At 35.2% G+C, this 19,706-nt stretch overlaps 2 protein-coding genes across 4 annotated transcripts; both read right to left on the bottom strand.

Moving 5' to 3' along the window:
• Positions 1 to 636: 636 nt before the first annotated feature.
• LOC105629375 (Outer membrane OMP85 family protein) lies at positions 637 to 6,538 on the bottom strand. Of its 3 annotated transcripts, none has more exons than XM_089715388.1 (11): positions 6,229 to 6,538; positions 6,025 to 6,091; positions 5,888 to 5,923; positions 5,616 to 5,760; positions 5,239 to 5,397; positions 5,043 to 5,113; positions 4,883 to 4,961; positions 4,632 to 4,747; positions 3,635 to 3,782; positions 2,049 to 2,118; positions 637 to 1,180 (listed from the first exon to the last, which is right to left on the bottom strand). In XM_089715388.1, exons 1-11 carry the CDS (start codon positions 6,260 to 6,262, stop codon positions 1,005 to 1,007), a joined length of 1,101 nt encoding a protein of 366 aa, XP_089571514.1. In that variant the 5' UTR covers positions 6,263 to 6,538; the 3' UTR covers positions 637 to 1,004. The 3 variants fall into 3 exon arrangements, with proteins under 3 accessions (XP_089571514.1, XP_089571522.1, XP_012066352.1); XM_089715396.1 differs by having other exon boundaries at positions 637 to 1,162; positions 6,225 to 6,537; XM_012210962.4 differs by having other exon boundaries at positions 637 to 1,162; positions 6,229 to 6,536.
• Positions 6,539 to 7,385: 847 nt separating this feature from the next.
• On the bottom strand, positions 7,386 to 12,695 carry LOC105629376 (P-loop containing nucleoside triphosphate hydrolases superfamily protein). The gene is made up of 7 exons (XM_012210963.4): positions 12,318 to 12,695; positions 12,128 to 12,229; positions 11,967 to 12,053; positions 11,458 to 11,551; positions 10,268 to 10,324; positions 8,911 to 8,990; positions 7,386 to 8,820 (listed from the first exon to the last, which is right to left on the bottom strand). The coding sequence occupies exons 1-7, from the start codon at positions 12,539 to 12,541 to the stop codon at positions 7,683 to 7,685; spliced, it is 1,782 nt and encodes a 593-aa protein (XP_012066353.1). The 5' UTR covers positions 12,542 to 12,695; the 3' UTR covers positions 7,386 to 7,682.
• Positions 12,696 to 19,706: the final 7,011 nt, after the last annotated feature.

Raw genomic sequence — 19,706 nt, 5'->3', positions numbered from 1 at the left:
TTTCTCTAGTTGTTCTTGCCAAAGTGAAATTTTGTCACGTAAATTATTATTTTCGTGATGAAATTAAGACATGAAGCACAAGATTTACAATGACAAAATATAGTTTTGACATATTTTAATTAATGCTTGCAAGAATTACTATTCATAAGTCAAAATAAAATTTAGATTTTCTTTTCTTTTCTTCTTCATTTTTTGAACTATAATATTAATAAATACATTTTTAGATAAAATAATAATAATTTTATACATGCATAATGTATAATTATATCTTAATAAATTTATTAAGATATGATTTTTAATAATAAATTTATTAATTAATAAATATTACACAAAATTATGATAATCTTAACCATGAATTATATACCTCGTAGTGTCTGGAGGGATAAGGTGGGACTTGTTCGACAAACTCACATGGTCAAGCATATGTTGGCATGTTCCATATCAGACTCTGATTGTACTTCCATTAACAGATTAAGAGCATATATTATATTCCACTCAAAAGATTTTATTTTATTTTTTTCCTTTTTAAGAAAACTACCTGTCATTGAATTCCAAGAAATTTTATAAAATTTATTTGTAAATTTAAATTTTATATTTTGAAATAAAAAAAAAATTTCAATTTATAACAAAACTGAATAAATCAAATGAAATTCTATCAAAATAGATAATTATTAAGTTATATAATAATTATCAAAGGGAAGCTCACTTAAAACAGAATCAATCGAATGATCATTGTTTGTTTCTACACCGTGAACTATTTTCCTATATAAGGGCAGAAATGCAGTGAAAAAAAAAAATGCCACTTATCTTAGATTGACACACTTTATCCTGTTCTTGAAACTTCATACTGGAAATGGATGATATGCCTCAGAAATGTCTACAGCAGCAACGAAAGGTTAACAGTTTCTTTGGATTGCAACCTATAAAATCTCCAATGTTCTCACCAAAGAATTTAAATCACTGGGAAAATAACGGAGCTGCAGCTTTGGGGTACTACCCATTTATCATGAAATAAGGTTGCTGATGCCAAAGTAGAGAGTTTTTTGGTGGAAGGCGTTAATCGCATAGTCAACCTGTAAGTGACCAATTGGAGACTTCAAGCGAAGGCCATATCCGAGCCCGATTCCAGATCCTGGTTTCCCTTGCCTAAGTGCTGGATTTCCTGAAACTCCAATGCAAACTGATTGTTTATTGTTTATTGTTTTTTCATTTTTTGTTGACAAAGAAACTTTGACGTGATACAACTCTATAACAGAGATACAAGAAGATTTGTACCAAATACAGATAGTTCTAATGGGTTTTCCTTATTATGGCAACCTGATTTATACTTTTAAAATACTAAAAAACAAAAATAAATGCATTTTAAGTATAGAACAAAAACAAAAAACAATCATACCAAACAGGCCCTAAATTTATAAACATGCATGCACTTTCAAAAAGTGACGATGATTAGTTTTATACGAATTGCAAGCCTTGAAACTCCTTGGAATTGTGTGCTGCAATATTAAATCTAGCTTTGATGGCATTGAACCTTTTCAGAGTTCCAAATGAATCAGATTTTAGGTGTTATTCTAACATAAAATCTTTTGCTTCATTTTGAAAGTAAATTACCCGACAATTCAGTGAGTTTCATTTCCTAAACTCTAGTCCTCTTTCATTGTCAAACCATATTCAGAAGACATCATCCATAGTTTCCTTATTTAATTTCACCTCTATCCCATGACAAACCTTGATCCAAGTCAAATTTTTCCCTCTTCATTTTCATCGTCTGTCTTCAAAGGTAAAAATCTCGAATCCCAACTGTCCTACCTCAATTGATAAATTTATTTAACCACGTCTGACATTTCAGGCATCAGTCCTAAATATCCTATTATATTAACAAGGTACCAGAAATCCGTGGGTTAGGCCGCTGGTAAAGCTTAGTTTCAAAGTGCTTATTCTTCTTGTCTCATAACCAACCCTAACCTCAGTCCTCCCTTTTTTCTCGCAGCACATAATTAACAACAGATTGACAGATGTGCAGTTGCAATTTAACAGATGAAACTTACCAGGTACAAGGCGACCAGAGCCCAAGTCTGTTCCACAGTCCAAGAAGGCAACACCTTCCAACATCTTATTCTGGAAACAGAAAGAAAGCCGAAAGCTAAATTATCTTGTTCCATTTAGTTAGATCTCAATCTTGAGCAGAAAATATTAACAAAAATATATTGAAAAGGATGTGCATTAGCCATCAAAAGATTTTGCAACTAAATTCAAGAACCAATAGTGCTGAGAAAGCTTTTGGTAATCAATAGCATAAGTAATGAGTAGGGTTAAACGACCTTCACAACACAAACAAAAAAAAAAGAATAAAATGAAATGAAAACATCAAATGATAATTTATGGAATGCTTGATCCTGACCAATCCCTCTGATGTTGGGGAAAAAGACTACTTGGTTATTCAATCCTCATATTAGCCCTGAAAACTGAAAAGGTGGTTCCTACAAGAAAAGGTTACATAAATATCATAATTACAGTACCAGATCCACCAATAGCTCCTCATGTATTGAATGTCCCTATTGTTGCTTCTGTAAACCCTTGGCTACACCATTATTGAAATTGCAAAGGAAGGACTAACACCAGCTCTTACGCACACAATTTCAGATTTTTTCCATCGCCTTTCATTTTAAAAATGAAATCCAGAAAATGCCAGTAATCATGTTGTGAACTTTCATGAGAAAAAGGCATGATGAACATGGTCAATATTCTGAACTTGGACATTGCAGACAAGATAAAAGGAGACTTTCTACTCTGGTATCACAAAGATACAAAACCAGAGCATAATATCCTACCATACCAATCCCCTCATCAATTAGCTTCAACAAGAATAATTTTTCATTTATTTCGCATTTAAGGAGAAAACTTAGTTATTACTAATTACAATTAAGGGGGAAACCTTCTTCAGTTTTATGCATCTACAATTATTAGAGTAGAACCAAATCCAAATTGCCCTTATTGATTTATTTGTGGGATAATTATACAATTGTGTCTGAACTTGGCCAGTTTTTCTATTTTAGTTCCTCAACTTAGTTTTTTTATCAATTGTCTGATATTCTGAATGGATCATTTTATTTTCAATCAAGTGCATTTGCTCGGAATTTTTTACTTGAAAATTAAAATAGATAATTTTATGCAATAAATAATATCACATAAATATCTATTGATTTCATATTTGTTTCTTAATTTTTTAAAAATTTCTTTTTTTATCTATGTTACACGGAGGGGTAAGGTGGGAGGCCATCAACTCAAACCCGAGTCTCTCATGCTAAAGGCATGAGCACCTCCTGGCCGGGCTATGCCCATTCCCCTTTAAAACTTTTTATTGTCTCATATCTTTGTCTGTCATATAAATTAGACACTTCATTGATAAAAAATAAAGTTGAGGCACTAAAATAGAAAAATGAACAAAGTTTAGACATTAACCATATAATGGTCCCTTTATTTTTTCTATTGCATGATAAAGATTTAGAGCCAACTGGACATCTTATGCTAAAGACTGCACAGAATAATCCAGAAATTGTAAAAAGTACAACAACATGCATGGACAAAACATGCCCATATTACAATCTCTAAAAATGATGGAGGTCTTACATACCAAAGGGAATGTTAATTCACTATTAGCAACCAAACATGATCTCCCAGATCCAACAGCACCCTCACCATATCCTCGCACACTACCAACACCGCCGATAGCAAATGCTTGATAAGGAGCCATGTCCCCTACAATGGAACCACCTGTCAGGCTGTTAGAAGAAGAAAAGGTAAGAACATGCAAAAGGAAAATATTAAAGCATTGGCTCAATACATAAATTGGCACCTAAATTTTACAAGAAAAACCTAGTGGCACCTTGACTTTTTAAGTTAACGCATTCAATCCTCCAACTGTAAAATTATACCCATTAAATACTGCAACATATAAACTCACTCTTATAGAATACAAATTTACATGTTTTCAATAATTGGATATGTGTTCAATAAGCACGATACTTTTAACACAAATCATTGAAGAACAATTTTCACATATCTTAACTATTCTACAAGTTTATAATAAGCATAATTCTGTAAGTTGCAGTGCTCAATAGATGCAATTTTATAAGTTTAAGTGTTCTGTACATATAATTCTCCAAGTTGAAGGGTCTAAAGGGTCAACATAAAAATCAAAGAAGCCACAAACAACACTGTTGCTGCCACTGCAGCAACCACATAAAGTTACTGAATTACGCATATTTTCACATAGTTATAATATTTTCAAGCATAGAGAAGAACATAAAGCAACTTTGGTAGGTGCGCAACTGCATGAGCCTTCCAGATGGCTTTATATGCAAAATTAATCCTTCCTCTTTAGGACCCACCATAGCAAAGGCACAGTAGTAGACTAATAATATTAATACTTCCAAGTGATTTATGTACATCTCTAGTGCTTCCTAGTGCATGTCCTGTATGCTAACAGAAAATTCCAGCATTACAATTTCTGTATCCTGGTTTCCTATTTCCGTTGTTTTCAGTCTTCAGCTTTTTTTAATACTATTATTGGCACTTGCTCAAACAACTGGGCAGAATTCACGCAAGAGAGAAAAGAAAACATCACTCACCTTGCCAAGAAAAATGCTGGCCCAAGTTTAACTCCCCTTGTTGCAACAAATTTGAACCGGTTAAAGATTAGCCATTTTGACAAAACAGGTATCCCTTGTTCTATTTGCATGCTGAACTGAACACAAGAAAACTTGTAAGAGAAACACATGATTGACACATATCTAGACGGAATTAAGAATTTTGAACGAAATGGCGATAATCCAGTCAAAAAAGATATAATATATATACATCAAAGGTGAAGATATATTACACGAGAAAAACTGTGATCATTTGCCTTTGCATATCGTGATTCTTGTTTGAGAACTACCATACAGTCATGGGGTCTGCCACTGCAACAAAAAATTTTGCAATAATGTTAGATAAAAATCAGAGAGACATTTCATAAGTGAAATAATAAAAACCCCGATTACCTGCAAGTCACCGGGAACCCATCATGATCACTAATCATGGAGCGGCCATCATCATTCAGCAGGCGCACATGCTGCATTTTCACTTACAACTGTTACACTCATACCAAATCTTAATTAAAACAGAAATTGCCGATGAAAATAATGAAAAGTCACAAGTCTAAAGGAGGTATATGAGTAGCAATGATGTAGCCTTAACCTCAAATTTAAAACTGGTTGTGCTGCTCCATCGAGAACTTGCAGGTTCATTTAGATCCAAGCCAAATGACAATCGAGATAAGTTCACACCTCCACTCCCTGAACGAGAGAAATTGTCGATTGGTGTACCATGGACTCCAATTTCAGGTGAAACAGAATGCTGATCCAGTAATTGGCAATATAAAGCAATAAAATTTTGAGAATTAGTGCACAAAATCAAACAATTTCCTTCAGTTTTCAATTTACATTTCCATCCATTAAATCAACTTGGTCAGCAAATTCACAACTGAGTTAATATCATTTTAGTCTTCCACTATTTTGCAATTCTCATCCATGAAACAATACAATGGCAGCAAAAAATGAACGTTAGATAATCACCTGAATGATAAAACATTGTTGAGCAAGCCATTCAGGTCTCGGCCTCCTATAAGCTACCAATACATTTGAATCATACAGCCCCTTGTCCCATGATACATCGAGCTTCTCGCTCCCTCCAAATAAATTAGGATGTTTGATGCAAAGACTGCAAAAGGACCCAATTAAATTAATTGTCAAATTATTATCCTAATTTACCAATTTTACGCAACCATAGATTGAAAAGCCTAAACAGAAAATAATTACTACCAACAATAACATTGCAGTACACATACCTCCCAATTATCAGTGAAAGAGGACTACCAGCGTGCCTGCCAGATAAAGAAAACGGACGAGTGAAAAATGCGAAAGCCACAGAAATGGGGATTGATTACTAGGAAAGTTTTAAAAAGAAAAGAAAATAAGCAGCAACCTAAGAGGAGGGAGCATCAAAGAGGCACAAAGCTTGTGGGTGAAATCAACATTCACATCAATTTTGGCTGCCACATACAATAAAGCCTATTAATTTCAATAAATAAATATATAAAAAAATCAACAACCATAACTGTAATAGTCAAAAATGCCAGAACAAGAGAAAACCCACAAATTATTAGTATCCATTTATTTATTCACAGACCTTTGCCAGCATGGATGCTCTTCTGAGCTCCCATACTATTAGAACTGAAGCATCAAACATTAATTAGTAAGCAAAAGGGAAGTTGTTTTTTCGTTTTAAAGAGTTTCGAAGGCCTGTCTCGAGTCTTTGAGGCTTAACGGGCAAAGGAGTTCCGAGGTTCCAAGTTTGTTATCTGATTCTTGTATTCGTGATTGGGATTTACTTGCACGTGGAGGCGGAGATGCTCCCTTCCTCTTCGGACATTCTCTCATTCCGTTTGATTCATAGCAATCAAATTTAATTTGTTCTAGGGTTGATTTTTTCCCCTGAAAATTAAAAATTGACCCTTAATTCTTTTAATTTATCCACATGTTTTTTCTAAAAAATTGAGAAATAACTTATATTTTTTATTTTTATATTATCAAAAAAGTAGTATAAGTGTGAAATATACATAAGTTAAAACTATATTACTAAGGATAAGTTAATAATGTTAGCACTAAATCTTTTCCTTGACAATTAAAAAAAAATGACTAGTAGAAATTTATAATAAACCTTAACAAATAATTATTTTGCTTATGCAAACAAAATTAATAAAGGGTAAAGTACAAAAAATTATATTTGCTTTTATACTTTGGTTAATAAGGGTTTTTGATTTTTTAACATCAAATTATGATTATTTTGCACAAGTGTAAATACTATTCTTATGTTTGAGATCGTGATTTAACATTTGAAATTCTATAAAAAATTTAATTTTATTTTAATAATCTATTAATATACTAATTTTAATTAAATGCATGGCGCGCTAGACTGTTGATATTCCACAGTAACCATTGCATTTGATGGTCAATTGTCAAACAAAGCAAACCACATGATTCTGAATATCTAAAAAGAGTGGGACTCCTATTAATAAAAAGATGTCAAACTGTAAGATAGTTTTTTATACTTTTCCCTATAAAAAAAATTAAATCATAAAAATTTATCCAAAATCAAGTATTTATAAATATATAACTGTGTGTGCGCGTGTACATGTAGAGGTATTAATATTAAGCCTAGAGCCAACCCAACCCCAAATTTAATCCAACTTAGAAATGTTAGGCATGAACCTTATGCCAGTCCATAAACTTAAATCCGAGTCCTGGTTCAACCCTAGAGACAAATGTGAAAAACACATAAAGAAGTAGTAACAATTTATCAAATAATCTCATTGCTTAATGTGCAGAAATCTTGGCAACACAAACACCTAAGGCTCAAAATTAGATAGCTAATTCACATCACAAAAAAGATACAAATAGTTACATGCACTTTTCCAAATAAACTACTTGAATATGCTTCTTTTCTTTTTCCCTTTTGCCTCCTATCTCCATCTGAGAATGCAGGAAGATAAAGAGGGGGAGATTTAATAAATGGCGATTCTCTAAATGTCTAGCTCCCAGAAGAGGGGTATGTATCACTGATACCAAAATAGCTCACCCAGCCTAGGAAGGACCTGAATTCACTGGCTTCTGGAAGACTCTTACCACTGGCATTCCATCACCGTCATCATTTACGGTCCTCCATGACCGATCCTTTTTCCTCTGAGGCTTCTTATGGTGCTTATGTGATGCATTTGGCTTCTTAGTAACAGCCTTCTTGGAAGCTAGTCCATTTGCCATATCAAATGAATTTAGATCGTCAAGCACACGCTCGAGAACAGGTGCACTTTCACCTTCAACATCTGGAGGCTTCTCAGAGTCAGATGAATCTGTCTCATGTGTCTCGGACAAGCTGGGTCCTTCATTTTCTTCAACGCCTGCTTCCTCACGAGCCATTCCAGGTGGCATCTCATAGTGGGGTAGCTTACCATCTAGGTAATCTTTCAAAATTTGACGTGCAGCTCTAGTTTCATCAGGCAGTCCACTGGAGGCAACATATCCACGAGATGCACAGTAAGCCCTTAAGAATTCTGATGCCAAAGGAGCCCGAGATTGTGGCTCATATGGCTTGGGCTTTGGCAGATTTATTTTGTAAACATCCTCGATCACATGCCTTGGGACTCGATTAGCCACGACCTGCACAGCCTCCCTGTGCTCAGTCATTCGGTCAATTGGTAATACCCCTGAAGCAATCATTTCATATCTTGAACTTGAGAAGGAAGGGAACACCAATCCAGGACAGTCGCACAAGGTCAACTCCTCGGAAATTATTAGCGTTTGGAAATGCTTGGTCTTCCCTGGAGTGGAGGTTACTCCAGTCCGCTTCTGGCCTACCAAAGCATTGATTGTGGAACTTTTGCCCACATTAGGATACCCAACAAATCCCAACATCACATTCTTTGGGTTTGAATTTCCAGCAACATTTCCTCCTAGAGATTGATCATTGGATGGGCCAGCGCCACTGGAGCCTGATTTCCTCCTCATCTTGACTATCTCTTCAGCCTCTGATTGTAAGCGAGACAAAAGCTCATCCCTGCCATATATTTTTGTATCAGGGTCAGGGTCATCCATCTTTTCAAGGGAAGATTGTCCCTTCCATAGTTCTTTGAGTTTTTTCCCCTCAAGAGCAGCAGAAGCAGCCTTAGCTGACCAGAACACAAATAGAATCTCATGAAGGCGAAAATACTCTGCCCATTTCCGCCTGTAGTTAAGACAGTAAATTCAAAGTTCAGAGATCTAAAAAGTGGGGGATTGAAAATATCAGTGCAGACTTGCTGAGGCAACTAGTGACCTGACTGAAAAGGGCAAAAGATCCGCTTTGTTCACAAGGAGCAATGTCCTCTTGTGCTCATCCACCTCTCGTACATATACCTAAATAAAAAATAAACAGATCATAAGGGCAAGCAAACGTTCTCTTGTTCGCAAGCATCAGTCCTCTTGCTCACAATGGCAAGCAAAATTTCACTACTGAAGGACTAAAATCTGATTGCTTCTTCCACTGTTTCTAAGTAAAACATAGTGTGGAGATGGTATTTGTGAATTATTTGGATGGCATTGAGAATAAACTGACGATTTGGTTGCTAAACCAACTCATAGTTGATTTCAGCACTCGATCCATTACTTGTTAAAAGGTCCAAGCAACTTGGATTAAAAAAAATGTGGAACGCCCTGGGGAAAAAAAATGCATCACTATCATTACAGCACCCTATGAACCATCAGGAAATGGGAATTCCAAAGTAGCATCTGCCATTTAGATCTCTTCAAATGACATCTGAGGTTTTTCCTCAGATCTGGTTACTCTTTTAAGAAAACTGCTTCCTGGTCATGTTAAGTCTTTGTTTTCAGAAATATCCTAAAAAATATTCTCTAAATTTTCTAATATCTGAGGCTCTCACGAAAATCAGTCAACGAAAAACATTTTCCTAGCCTAAAGGAAAAATATGCCATTTTAAAGGGAAATAACTTCTCCTTTTCAAGAGAGAAGAACATTTCCTGGACTCCAACAACTTTTTATATAAAAGAGAAACTCATAAATATATATCCATAAATTCACAAATCATAAAAAGTCATCATTGTCCACCATTGCCAACGAAAATAGGCATCAGTAACTAGAGACCACCATAATTTGTCATTTTTATGAATTTTTTCTCATATTTAATATTCCATTCATTTACAAATGATAGTCCATATTGCTTTTGACACGAAGATTAAGGAAAGTCATTCAAAAAAAAAAAAAAATATTTCGTAGGTTTCTCAATTTTATCCTCATTATCTAAGCAAGAGAGTGGCACAAATATTCACAAGTGATTTGAAAGGTATTATTAATGAAAAAGCTTTTTAACTTATTGAATTTCAACTTAAAAAAAAAAAAAAAAAAAGCTTATTTTTTTGGACATCCGAAAGGGAATAAAGACTACTACTTATGGACCAAGAAAAAAGTATAGCTTTTAAAAAATATAAAGTTTTTATAATTCTAAATAGTTTTATAGTCTTATAAATTAAAAATGTTTAAATGTTTAATTAATCAAAATGAGTTCTTTGGAAAATATTTTCGAGAGGTAAGTCATGATCTACAAACAAATGGATTCTAAGATACTTTTAAATCTTCATAAGCAACATTTCAAAAACAAGATCTAAGAATTTATTACCTCAAGATCAGGACAACGGTAGAACAAGGGATCTCGTGCATCAACAACCATTACTAGCTGAACAAAACACATCAAGACAGAAATTTCATGAGATAGATGCATTATACATAACTTAAGGAAAAGATTTAATATAACAAATATTCAAAGAAAAATAAATGCCTTATTAAAGAGATGCACTAATACACGTCACCACATTATAAATGCAACAAGAGGCACCCAGGAGAATATCTTACATGTTAATTTCAAAGTAGTACTTTTAGACAAAATGTATCAACAAAAAATGAAACCAGCCGATAGAGTATGCATTCAACAGAGTTTAGTCCTTGACTTAAGAACACCAATAATATGCATTGTAGCTAGATAAAAAAGTAGCAAAATGTTTTAAGTAGTGTTCAGGAAAAAGCTTTATAGTCAGTGGCTTATTACCATGGAGCCAGTTTATTTGGGGTAGTTTTACTTGGTATTTTATTTTTCTGTTTTTTCCCTTGCATAGATAAAAATATGCAAATTAGTTTCTTCATCAGTAGGTAGTTGTTAAGCAAGTTGTTTATTGTAGTGGGTACTTGTCTGACTTTAGCTATGCATTCAGTTGTTTAAAAGACTGCGGGTTAACGAAAACTTAGCAGAAATTTAACAAAGGGTTTGAGCTCCTAAAACTCAGGAATTGTATGGTTCTCTCAAACAATTTTAAGAAATCATAGGGTTCTCTTCTCTCTTAAGGAACCCTAATTCCTTCTTTATGTTCAATCAAATACACCCATAGCTAGATCATAAACTTGAGACTGCAACACGTATATATTATATAGTGCTGAGTTACTTTGCATATTGATTTTCTCTAATAATTTTGAGCCTCGCAATTGCGCAAGCCCAAGGCTAGTCACTTAAAAATGACATTTTAAGTACTAGATACATACATACATTCTTGAGGCAGGTGATAAACCAACTATTGGTGCTTTCACCAACATATAATCCTAAATATTCTTGGCACAAGCTTGAAGTGCTAACAATGAAAATATTTTACTGAATCAACTACTATTCAAAATTGAATATCAGTTTGCCTTCTCTTCGATATAGGGATCATGATTTTCCCAAGTATTGTTATAATATCAGAGAATCTGACCAATGCCATAGGAAAAGGAAAGCATCCATTCAGTTCCAAAATCAATGCAACAGAAGAAAAGTCAGCTTACCAGATCACTGCGCTCAACCACCCTCCAAAGTTGTCTCCAAATATCTAGGTTCTTCTCAAATGGAGTAAGAACAAGTTTCTCATTCTCTTCGAGGCTGAAGAAAAAATTACATTGGATAGAAATACATAAGAAAAGAGCATCAAAAAACAAATTATTAATACTCATCTAAAGACAAGGACAAATTAAACAAGGATATAGAAATCACTAGTAAACCAAAATCCAAAATGTTCTTCGAAATAACAAAGGTTCCAATCCAAGCGTTTTCCTTTCAGCATGATTCATAATGCTGTTTCTAAATTGAAAAACATGGAGAACCTAGGTCAAAACGCAGCTCCATTCATCAGTTTTTTTTAAGTTTTGTTCCCTTCCTTTTCCAAATGAATTTTATACATTCTCGCATTAAATGTATCATTTAGAAATGGTTGCCAAGTATTAACCGAATGATCAACTCCAAGGTAAACCTACTAGCTAATTATAGCTTTGGTTTCAACTTAATTAATGATCCTAACCTCGCAAGGCTTCTACGCCAGACTAAGAAAGCTTGTCTTTCATTGGCATCAAGCTCCTCAACAGACATTCCAGCATTCCATGGTGGCCTATAAGAGTAGAAGCAAACAATTTTAGCTTGATACTAATGCCGCTTAAGCTTAAAAGGGGAGAAAAAACATGCCTGCGAGGGACACGGAGACTGCTAGCATGTAATGCCTCCTCTTTCTTCTGCTCTTTCCTCCTTTCCTCCGGTGTCATATCGCTGGGACTTGAGCTTGTGTCGCTGCTCAAACACAAAATTGAAAATAATCAACAAGAAATAAGCAGTAAATAACAGAAATTCATCAATCAAACAGAAGAAGGAAGCTAACAGGTTGATTAGGACGGTGGGGGCGGCGTGCTGAAGAGAGAAGAGACGGTCGGCCTCCTCAGCCTGCTCGATGACGGCGTCGATGTCGCTAACTTCAGTGATTGATTGGAGAACTTTATTGTGAAGAGCGTTGTAAAAACGACCTTTCTCTTTCGATTGTTGAATCATCTGGTTATGGTGCTTCACTAATGATCTACCTAGCCCTGTTTTCTCGTTCTTGCCCATTTTTTTATTACTCTTCTGCTATTTCGAAAAGATGTCTTTCCAACTATTTTAATTTCACAGAGAGTTTAATCTTTCAACTGGCTATGGAGAAGGAGAATATATTTGTTTCATCTACGTATGAACAGACCGTCGACAAGTTAGAAACGTTTCGTTTGTAGGGTATGAAGAGTTGCCGGTTTTTCTGGTTGAATGAACCGGGAGATATAATTGGATCTGGATCATTCCTTGAGGTTTCGGTTTCAGTCCTAACTCCGGTTCCCGTTTAGCTTTTTTTTTTTTTCTTTGGCTAGTTTGTTCCCGATTTATCAACTTAAGGTCATGGTTCCCGGTCTGGTTTGGTCCTTAAAAACAATAATAATAATAATAATAAAGGCTTAATATACACTTTCACCACCAACTTTGCTAATTGTTGCAATTTCACCATAAAATCACATTTGTTCCGTTGGCACCCTAATCATGGTCTTTAGTAATAACTGCATCCTAAATAATAAATAGGGATAAATTTTTAAATATAAAATTATAAATAGTGGAACCTAAATAGTTATTTTGAAGCAAACTCCACAAAGAGCGATTATTAGAGCTCTAAATGTTGATTTCATCAATAACTTGATCCTTCACTGTTAGTCTGCGCAATCTAAGTGAGTCAAATGAGAGAGAAAAAAATAGAATCCCAATAAGCACCCAAAACTTTTACTTAAGCTCATCACCGTTGCTTTATTTCCCTTTCTCAAACTACAGTAAACTGAGGAGCCACCTTAAGATCGATTGTTCACTTTATTTTACCAATCACTGTTTCTTCACTAGCACATGCGTTTCAAGAAATTTTACCATCTCTAATTGTTGATTGTAACTGTTAATTAATTAATTCTGATTTTATTATAGTTTGAATTATTCCTGGATAGTTGTCCTAGTTTCAAGGGCTGTTAGTAGTGTGATTAGTGGTTTGTTATTATTCCTATTTTCTAGCTTCTGTTAGTTGTCATCTTTATTATATATATTGCTGAAGTAAATCAATAAAAATCAAGTTCTCCAGTTATCTCAAATATTGTTTACTGTCACTTCTTCTTTTCCCGAGATTTTCTTCATCTGGTATCAGGGCCTAAACGGTCTGTTATCATGAACAATACTACCCAATTATCAGTCCCTATCCTTGATGGAAAAAATTACAACCGGTGGTGTGTGCAGATGAAAGTTCTGTTTGATTACCACGAGTTATGGGACGTTGTGGAAAATGGAGTGTCTGCATTAGATGCTAATGCAACTGAAGTGCAACGAGTAGCGCATCGTGACCAGAAGAAGAGGGACAAGAAGGCGTTGTATCTCATCCACCAAGGGATGAATGATGAGACATTTGAGAAGATCGAAGGAGCAACAACTGCAAGTGAGGCTTGGACTATTTTGTCTACTTCTTATAAAGGTGATGACAAAATCAAGAGGGTGCGTCTTCAAACTCTAAGGCGCCAATATGAGTTGTTGCAAATGGAGGCCACTGAAACTGTTGACGACTACATTAGTAAAGTTCTCGCTCTGACCAATCAAATGAAGACCAACGGTGAAACACATTCAGAGCAGTCAAAGGTTGAGAAGATTTTGAGGTCTTTAACTCCCAGATTTGAGCATGTAGTTGCTGCAATTGAAGAAGCCAATGACCTATCAACAATGATAGTAAGGTTATTGTCCGGTTCCCTACGAGCGCATGAACAACGGATGAATGACAATAAGATTGAAAAACCAATTGAACAGGCTTTACAAGCACAAGCCTCAATTGGTAGCTCCTCTCATAAGCATGGCAGTTCACGAGGTAGAGGACGCGGACGTGGTGGTAGCTATTCCAACAAAGGTCGTGGTGGCCAAAACCATGGAAGTGTTGAGCAAAACAACACTGGTACCAATCACAATTCCATTTCATATTCCTCTTGGCATCAAAGAGGACGTGGCCGCGGAGGACGTAGAGGCATGAATAATAAATCAAATGTGGAATGTTATAACTGCCACAAGTTCGGCCATTATGCAAATGAGTGCAGATCAAAAGGTGACAATCAAGCTGCCAATTGTGGTCAGGAAGATCGTAATCACGATCAAGATGAAGGGGATCATGCGTTATTAATGGTAGCTACATCAAATGAAACTCCAAACTACCAGACTTGGTATTTGGATACAGGCTGCACAAATCACATGCGTGGTTATAAAGAGCTGTTCGCAGATTTGGATGAATCGTTTCACACAAGGGTGAAATTCGGTGACGGAAGGTTCGTTCCTGTGACTGGAAAAGGGAGAATTCTTATCACATTGAAAAATGGTGATCACAGGTACATCTCAAATGTTTTTTATGTACCTGATATGAAAACTAGTTTGTTGAGTATGGGACAGTTGGCCGAAAAGGGTTATGTGATGCACATCTCTAGAAATCAATTCTCAATTTTTGATAAAGGAGGTAAATTAATCATTAAAACCTTTTTATCAAAAAATCGTATGTTTCCAGTAGATATTAACATGGGTGATTTTAAGTGCTTAAATGCAATTGTGAATGATGAATCATGGTTATGGCACTTACGCTTTGGGCACTTAAATTTTCAAAGCTTGGAAAAACTTTCCAAACATAATTTAGTGAATGGTTTACCACTTATTCATCACCCTGATCAAGTGTGTGAGGCTTGTATTTTTGGAAAGAATCACAGGATGCCTTTTGTTAAAGAGCCTTGGCGTACGAAATTTCCGTTGGAGCTTGTTCATACGGATGTTTGTGGCCCGATGAATATATCATCAATTGGAGGTAACAAATATTTTTTAACATTTATTGATGATTTTTCAAAGAAAACATGGGTTTATTTGTTGCAGAGCAAGGATGAAGTATTCCACTACTTTAAACTATTTAAAGCATTTGTTGAAAGACAAAGTGGCAAATTAATCAAGATGATGCGTAGTGATGGAGGAGGTGAGTACAAGTCCAATGATTTTAAGAGTCATTGTGAAGAACTCAGCCTGCAACATAATATTACTTTTCCTTACACTCCTCAACACAACGGAGTCGCCGAGAGAAAGAACAGGACAATCATGGATATGGCAAGGAGCATGCTTAACGCTAAAGGAATGCCTAATAATTTTTGGGCTGAAGCTGTATCATGTGCAGTGTATTTGATGAACAGGTCACCTACTAGGAGTGTTCCTAACACAACACCTATTGAGGCATGGAGTGGATTCAAACCCAATGTACAACACTTGAAGGTATTTGGTTCAATTGCTTATGCTCATGTACCTAAAGCAACAAGATCCAAGCTGGATGATAGAGTAGTAAAAACCATTTTCATTGGATATAAGCAAGGGGGGTACAAATTGTACAATCCAATGACAAAGAAGGTGATCGTAAGCCGTGATGTTACATTTGCTGAAGATGAGGAATGGCAATGGAATACAACAGGTGACATGGATTCTAAAAAATGCAATATTTATATCTTGAATGATGATGCAGATCCAGAAGATAGAGTCACTCTTGAAACACCTGCAATTCAACCCGAAGTTGCTGCCCCCATTTCAACTTCTGTGGAATGACCAAGAAGGGAGCATCGACAACCTGCACACCTTCAAGATTACGAGGTTAATCTCGATAATGAGGTTGATGATGATGGACAACTAGTCCACTTTGCTTTTCTTGCAGATTCGGAACCCGTGAGATTTGCAGATGCCATTCAAAATCCTAAATGGCAAGAGGCTATGAATGAAGAAATGATGGCAATTGACAAAAACAACACATGGCAACTTACTGACCATCCAAGAGGGCACAAAGCAATTGATGTGAAGTGGGTGTATAAGATCAAGGTGAAAGCTAACGGTGAAATTGACAAATACAAAGCGAGGTTGGTAGCGAAGGGATTTGAGTAAAGAGAAGGCTATGATTACGATGAAATTTTTTCTCCTGTAGCTCGAATGGAAACTGTGAGACTGATTATTGCTTTGGCTGCACAAAAGCGATGGAAAATTCACCAAATGGACGTCAAGTCTGCCTTTCTTAACGGTCCACTTGATGAAGAGGTTTACGTAAAATAGCCACCAGGTTTTATACAATCTGGGGAAGAGGAGAAGGTGTACAAACTTAATAAGGCTTTATACGGCCTTAAGCAGGCACCGAGAGCTTGGAACAAAAGAATTGATTCATTCCTTCAAGATGCTAGATTTAAAAAATGTCCTTCAGATCATGGTCTATATGTGCAGACTAATGATTATGGAGATTTGCTAATTTTATGTCTCTATGTTGATGATGTGATTTTTACAGGAAATAATCTCAAGATGATTAGTGGCTTCAAGCAAATTATGATGAAGGAATTTGAGATGACCGATCTCGGTCTTATGTCTTATTTTGTAGGCATTGAAGTCATTCAGAGAGACGATGGAATCTTGATTCATCAAAAGAAATATGCTGCTGAATTTTTGAAGAAGTTTAAGATGGAAGATTCAAATCCAGTTAAGACTCCGGTTGAAATTGGACTTAAGCTACCAAGGATGACGATGAGCGGACAGTAGATCCAACACACTTTAAGCAGATTGTTGGAAGTCTAAGATATCTCACATGTACTAGACCCAATATCTGTTATGCTGTAGGATTGGTTAGTCGATACATGGAGTCACCTCGACAGATTCACTTACAAGCAGTAAAAAGGATTATGCGCTACATTAAAGGTACTGCAGATTTTGGTCTATTTTACTCTACATCCAAGGAAATTGAGATCGTTGGATACTCGGACAGTGATTGGGGTGGAGATTCAGATGAGAGAAAGAGCACCAGTGGTCATTGTTTTATGCTCGGAAAAACAGTTTGCTCATGGTCATCAAAGAAACAGTCAATTGTTGCGTTATCCACGTGTGAAGCTGAGTATATAGCAGCAGCAGCAAGTGCTTGTCAATCATTTTGGCTCAGTAATATAATGAGTCAAATTGGTATTAACCTTGGAGGTCCAATTAAGATTTATGTTGACAATGTTTTTGCAATTAATTTGGCAAGGAATCCCGTCTTTCATGGGAGAAGTAAACATATTGATATTCGGTATCACTTCTTGAGAGACCAAGTTGGAAAGAACATGATCAAATTGGAATATTGCAGGTCAAAAGATCAGATTGCGGATATACTTACTAAACCGTTGAAGATCGATGCGTTCATCAAGTTAAGGAACCTGCTTGGCATGAAGATCGTTCCAAATCAGAATTAAGGGGGGATGTTGACCGTAACTATTAATTAATTAATTTTGATTTTATTATAGTTTGAATTATTCCTGGATAGTTGTCCTAGTTTCAAGGGTTGTTAGTAGTGTGATTAGTGGTTTGTTATTATTCCTATTTTCTAGCTTCTGTTAGTTGTCATCTTTATTATATATATTGCTGAAGTAAATCAATAAAAATCAAGTTCTCCAGTTATCTCAAATATGTTTACTGTCACTTCTTCTTTTCCTGAGATTTTCTTCACTAATTATTCACTTGTTTCATGCATGCAGTGAAAAAACTTGTTCATAAGGTTCCATGCAAACCAATAACTAATTGTTCATATCGCTATAAACTAATGCTTGCAAACACTAATAACCAGGAGACAAGATAATGGCATAACATTAGAGATTTTGCAAACCCAAGTGAAACTGGTGATTACCTTAGTTCCTGGGTCATGGTGGTACAATAATATTCTAGATTTAAATCGCCATCAACAAAAAAATGAATTAATTGTTTTTCAGATAATCTGACTGAACTAATGATGACCTGAGTTCCTGGAATATGGTGGACGTTGATAATCGATGGTTGTAGGAGGCTAGGCAGATGATTGCATGTTTGGTTGAGTTGATGTGTGATTCGGTTTGTGGAGGCAATGAAGCGCGATGGAGGTTATTGTATTTCTGCCAATTTTGCTAAAAGTTCCCAATCGTGGTGAGAACGTGAGAAAGAGAGCTTCTAGTCTGAAATTCTAAGGCAATATATAAGGGTATTTTTGTACTTGCGCATTGATTTAATGATTAAGTATAGATGTTTTGGATGGAAGGACTAGATTACTGATGAAATCAAAACTTAGGGACCTCATAATTGCTTTTTAGAAATAAAGATTCTCAAATATTAATTAAGCCAAAACTTAGGGATGTGATAATTATTTTCCTCGAAAAGTTATTTGAAAATTTTGATATTTGGTCCAAATTCATGGAATAAATTAAACCTTTTTTCTTTTTTCTTAATTTAAACATATTTAAATTTTCATAATTAATTTTACCTTTTACCAATCTCTATATTAAAGGCCCAAAAAAAAAAAAAAAAGAAAATGAATAAAAATAATTAACACATTCAAATTTATCCTAACACAAATGTGTCCTTTTTTAATTTCTAGATTTCTCTTTTCTTAAAAAATTTTCATTCTTAAAATTTTGATCAAAATAACTTTAATTGCACTTGCTGTAGTAATTTTTTTTTTGTTTGATGTTAAAAAAAAAAAAGGAATATTGTACTCCATAAAAGTTTGAAAATATTTCTCTTTTATAAAAAATAAATAGAAGGTAGTGTTTGTTGGGCCTAAAATCAAAAATAAGAGAATGGGAATGGCAAGGGAAGGGCCCATCTTCATTCCTCATTCATGCAAAGTTGAAAATAAGTTGCAAATATCAAAAAGTATCGAAGACTTTCCCCCTACATTGCGCAATGAGAGAGAGAGAGAGAGAGAGAGAGTAAAGGTACAAGTCAAAGACTAAATCCGTCCATCCATTCATCCACGCTTGTAATTACAGATCTAAATCCATCCATCCGTCTTTGAAAATCTTAAACTAATTCATCACATTCACATATAATGCCTAATAGGTCAAAGAATTTACCGGTTTAGTAAAAGTAGCATAGAAAGTATATCTTTTAAAAAAAATAATTATCCTCTCTCTTTCATACATATATGAAACTTATATATTTGAAAATTTTGTTTTCGCCATCACGTCAGAACTTTTGGTTGTTAGCAAACAGCCACCCTCCATTTGTCAATTGTTTTATAGCTCACAGACTGACAGACAGGAACCCACCCAGCAACAACCCTCCACCCACCCAGCGTTATCACAATCTCAAACATGAAAATACGCAAGGCACACACATATACATATTAATATTACACAAGAAAGATAAAATACAAACATAAAAGTGGATTTCCAAAGAGAAAAGGGTG

The sequence above is a fragment of the Jatropha curcas genome, chromosome 1 (assembly GCF_041381405.1).
Source record: "Jatropha curcas cultivar XTBG-Jc1 chromosome 1, XTBG_Jcur_1.0, whole genome shotgun sequence".
NCBI classification, from domain to species: Eukaryota; Viridiplantae; Streptophyta; class Magnoliopsida; order Malpighiales; family Euphorbiaceae; genus Jatropha; species Jatropha curcas.
The sequence above is the reverse complement of the archived record's forward strand: the minus strand, read 5'-3'. Positions and strand labels throughout refer to the sequence as shown.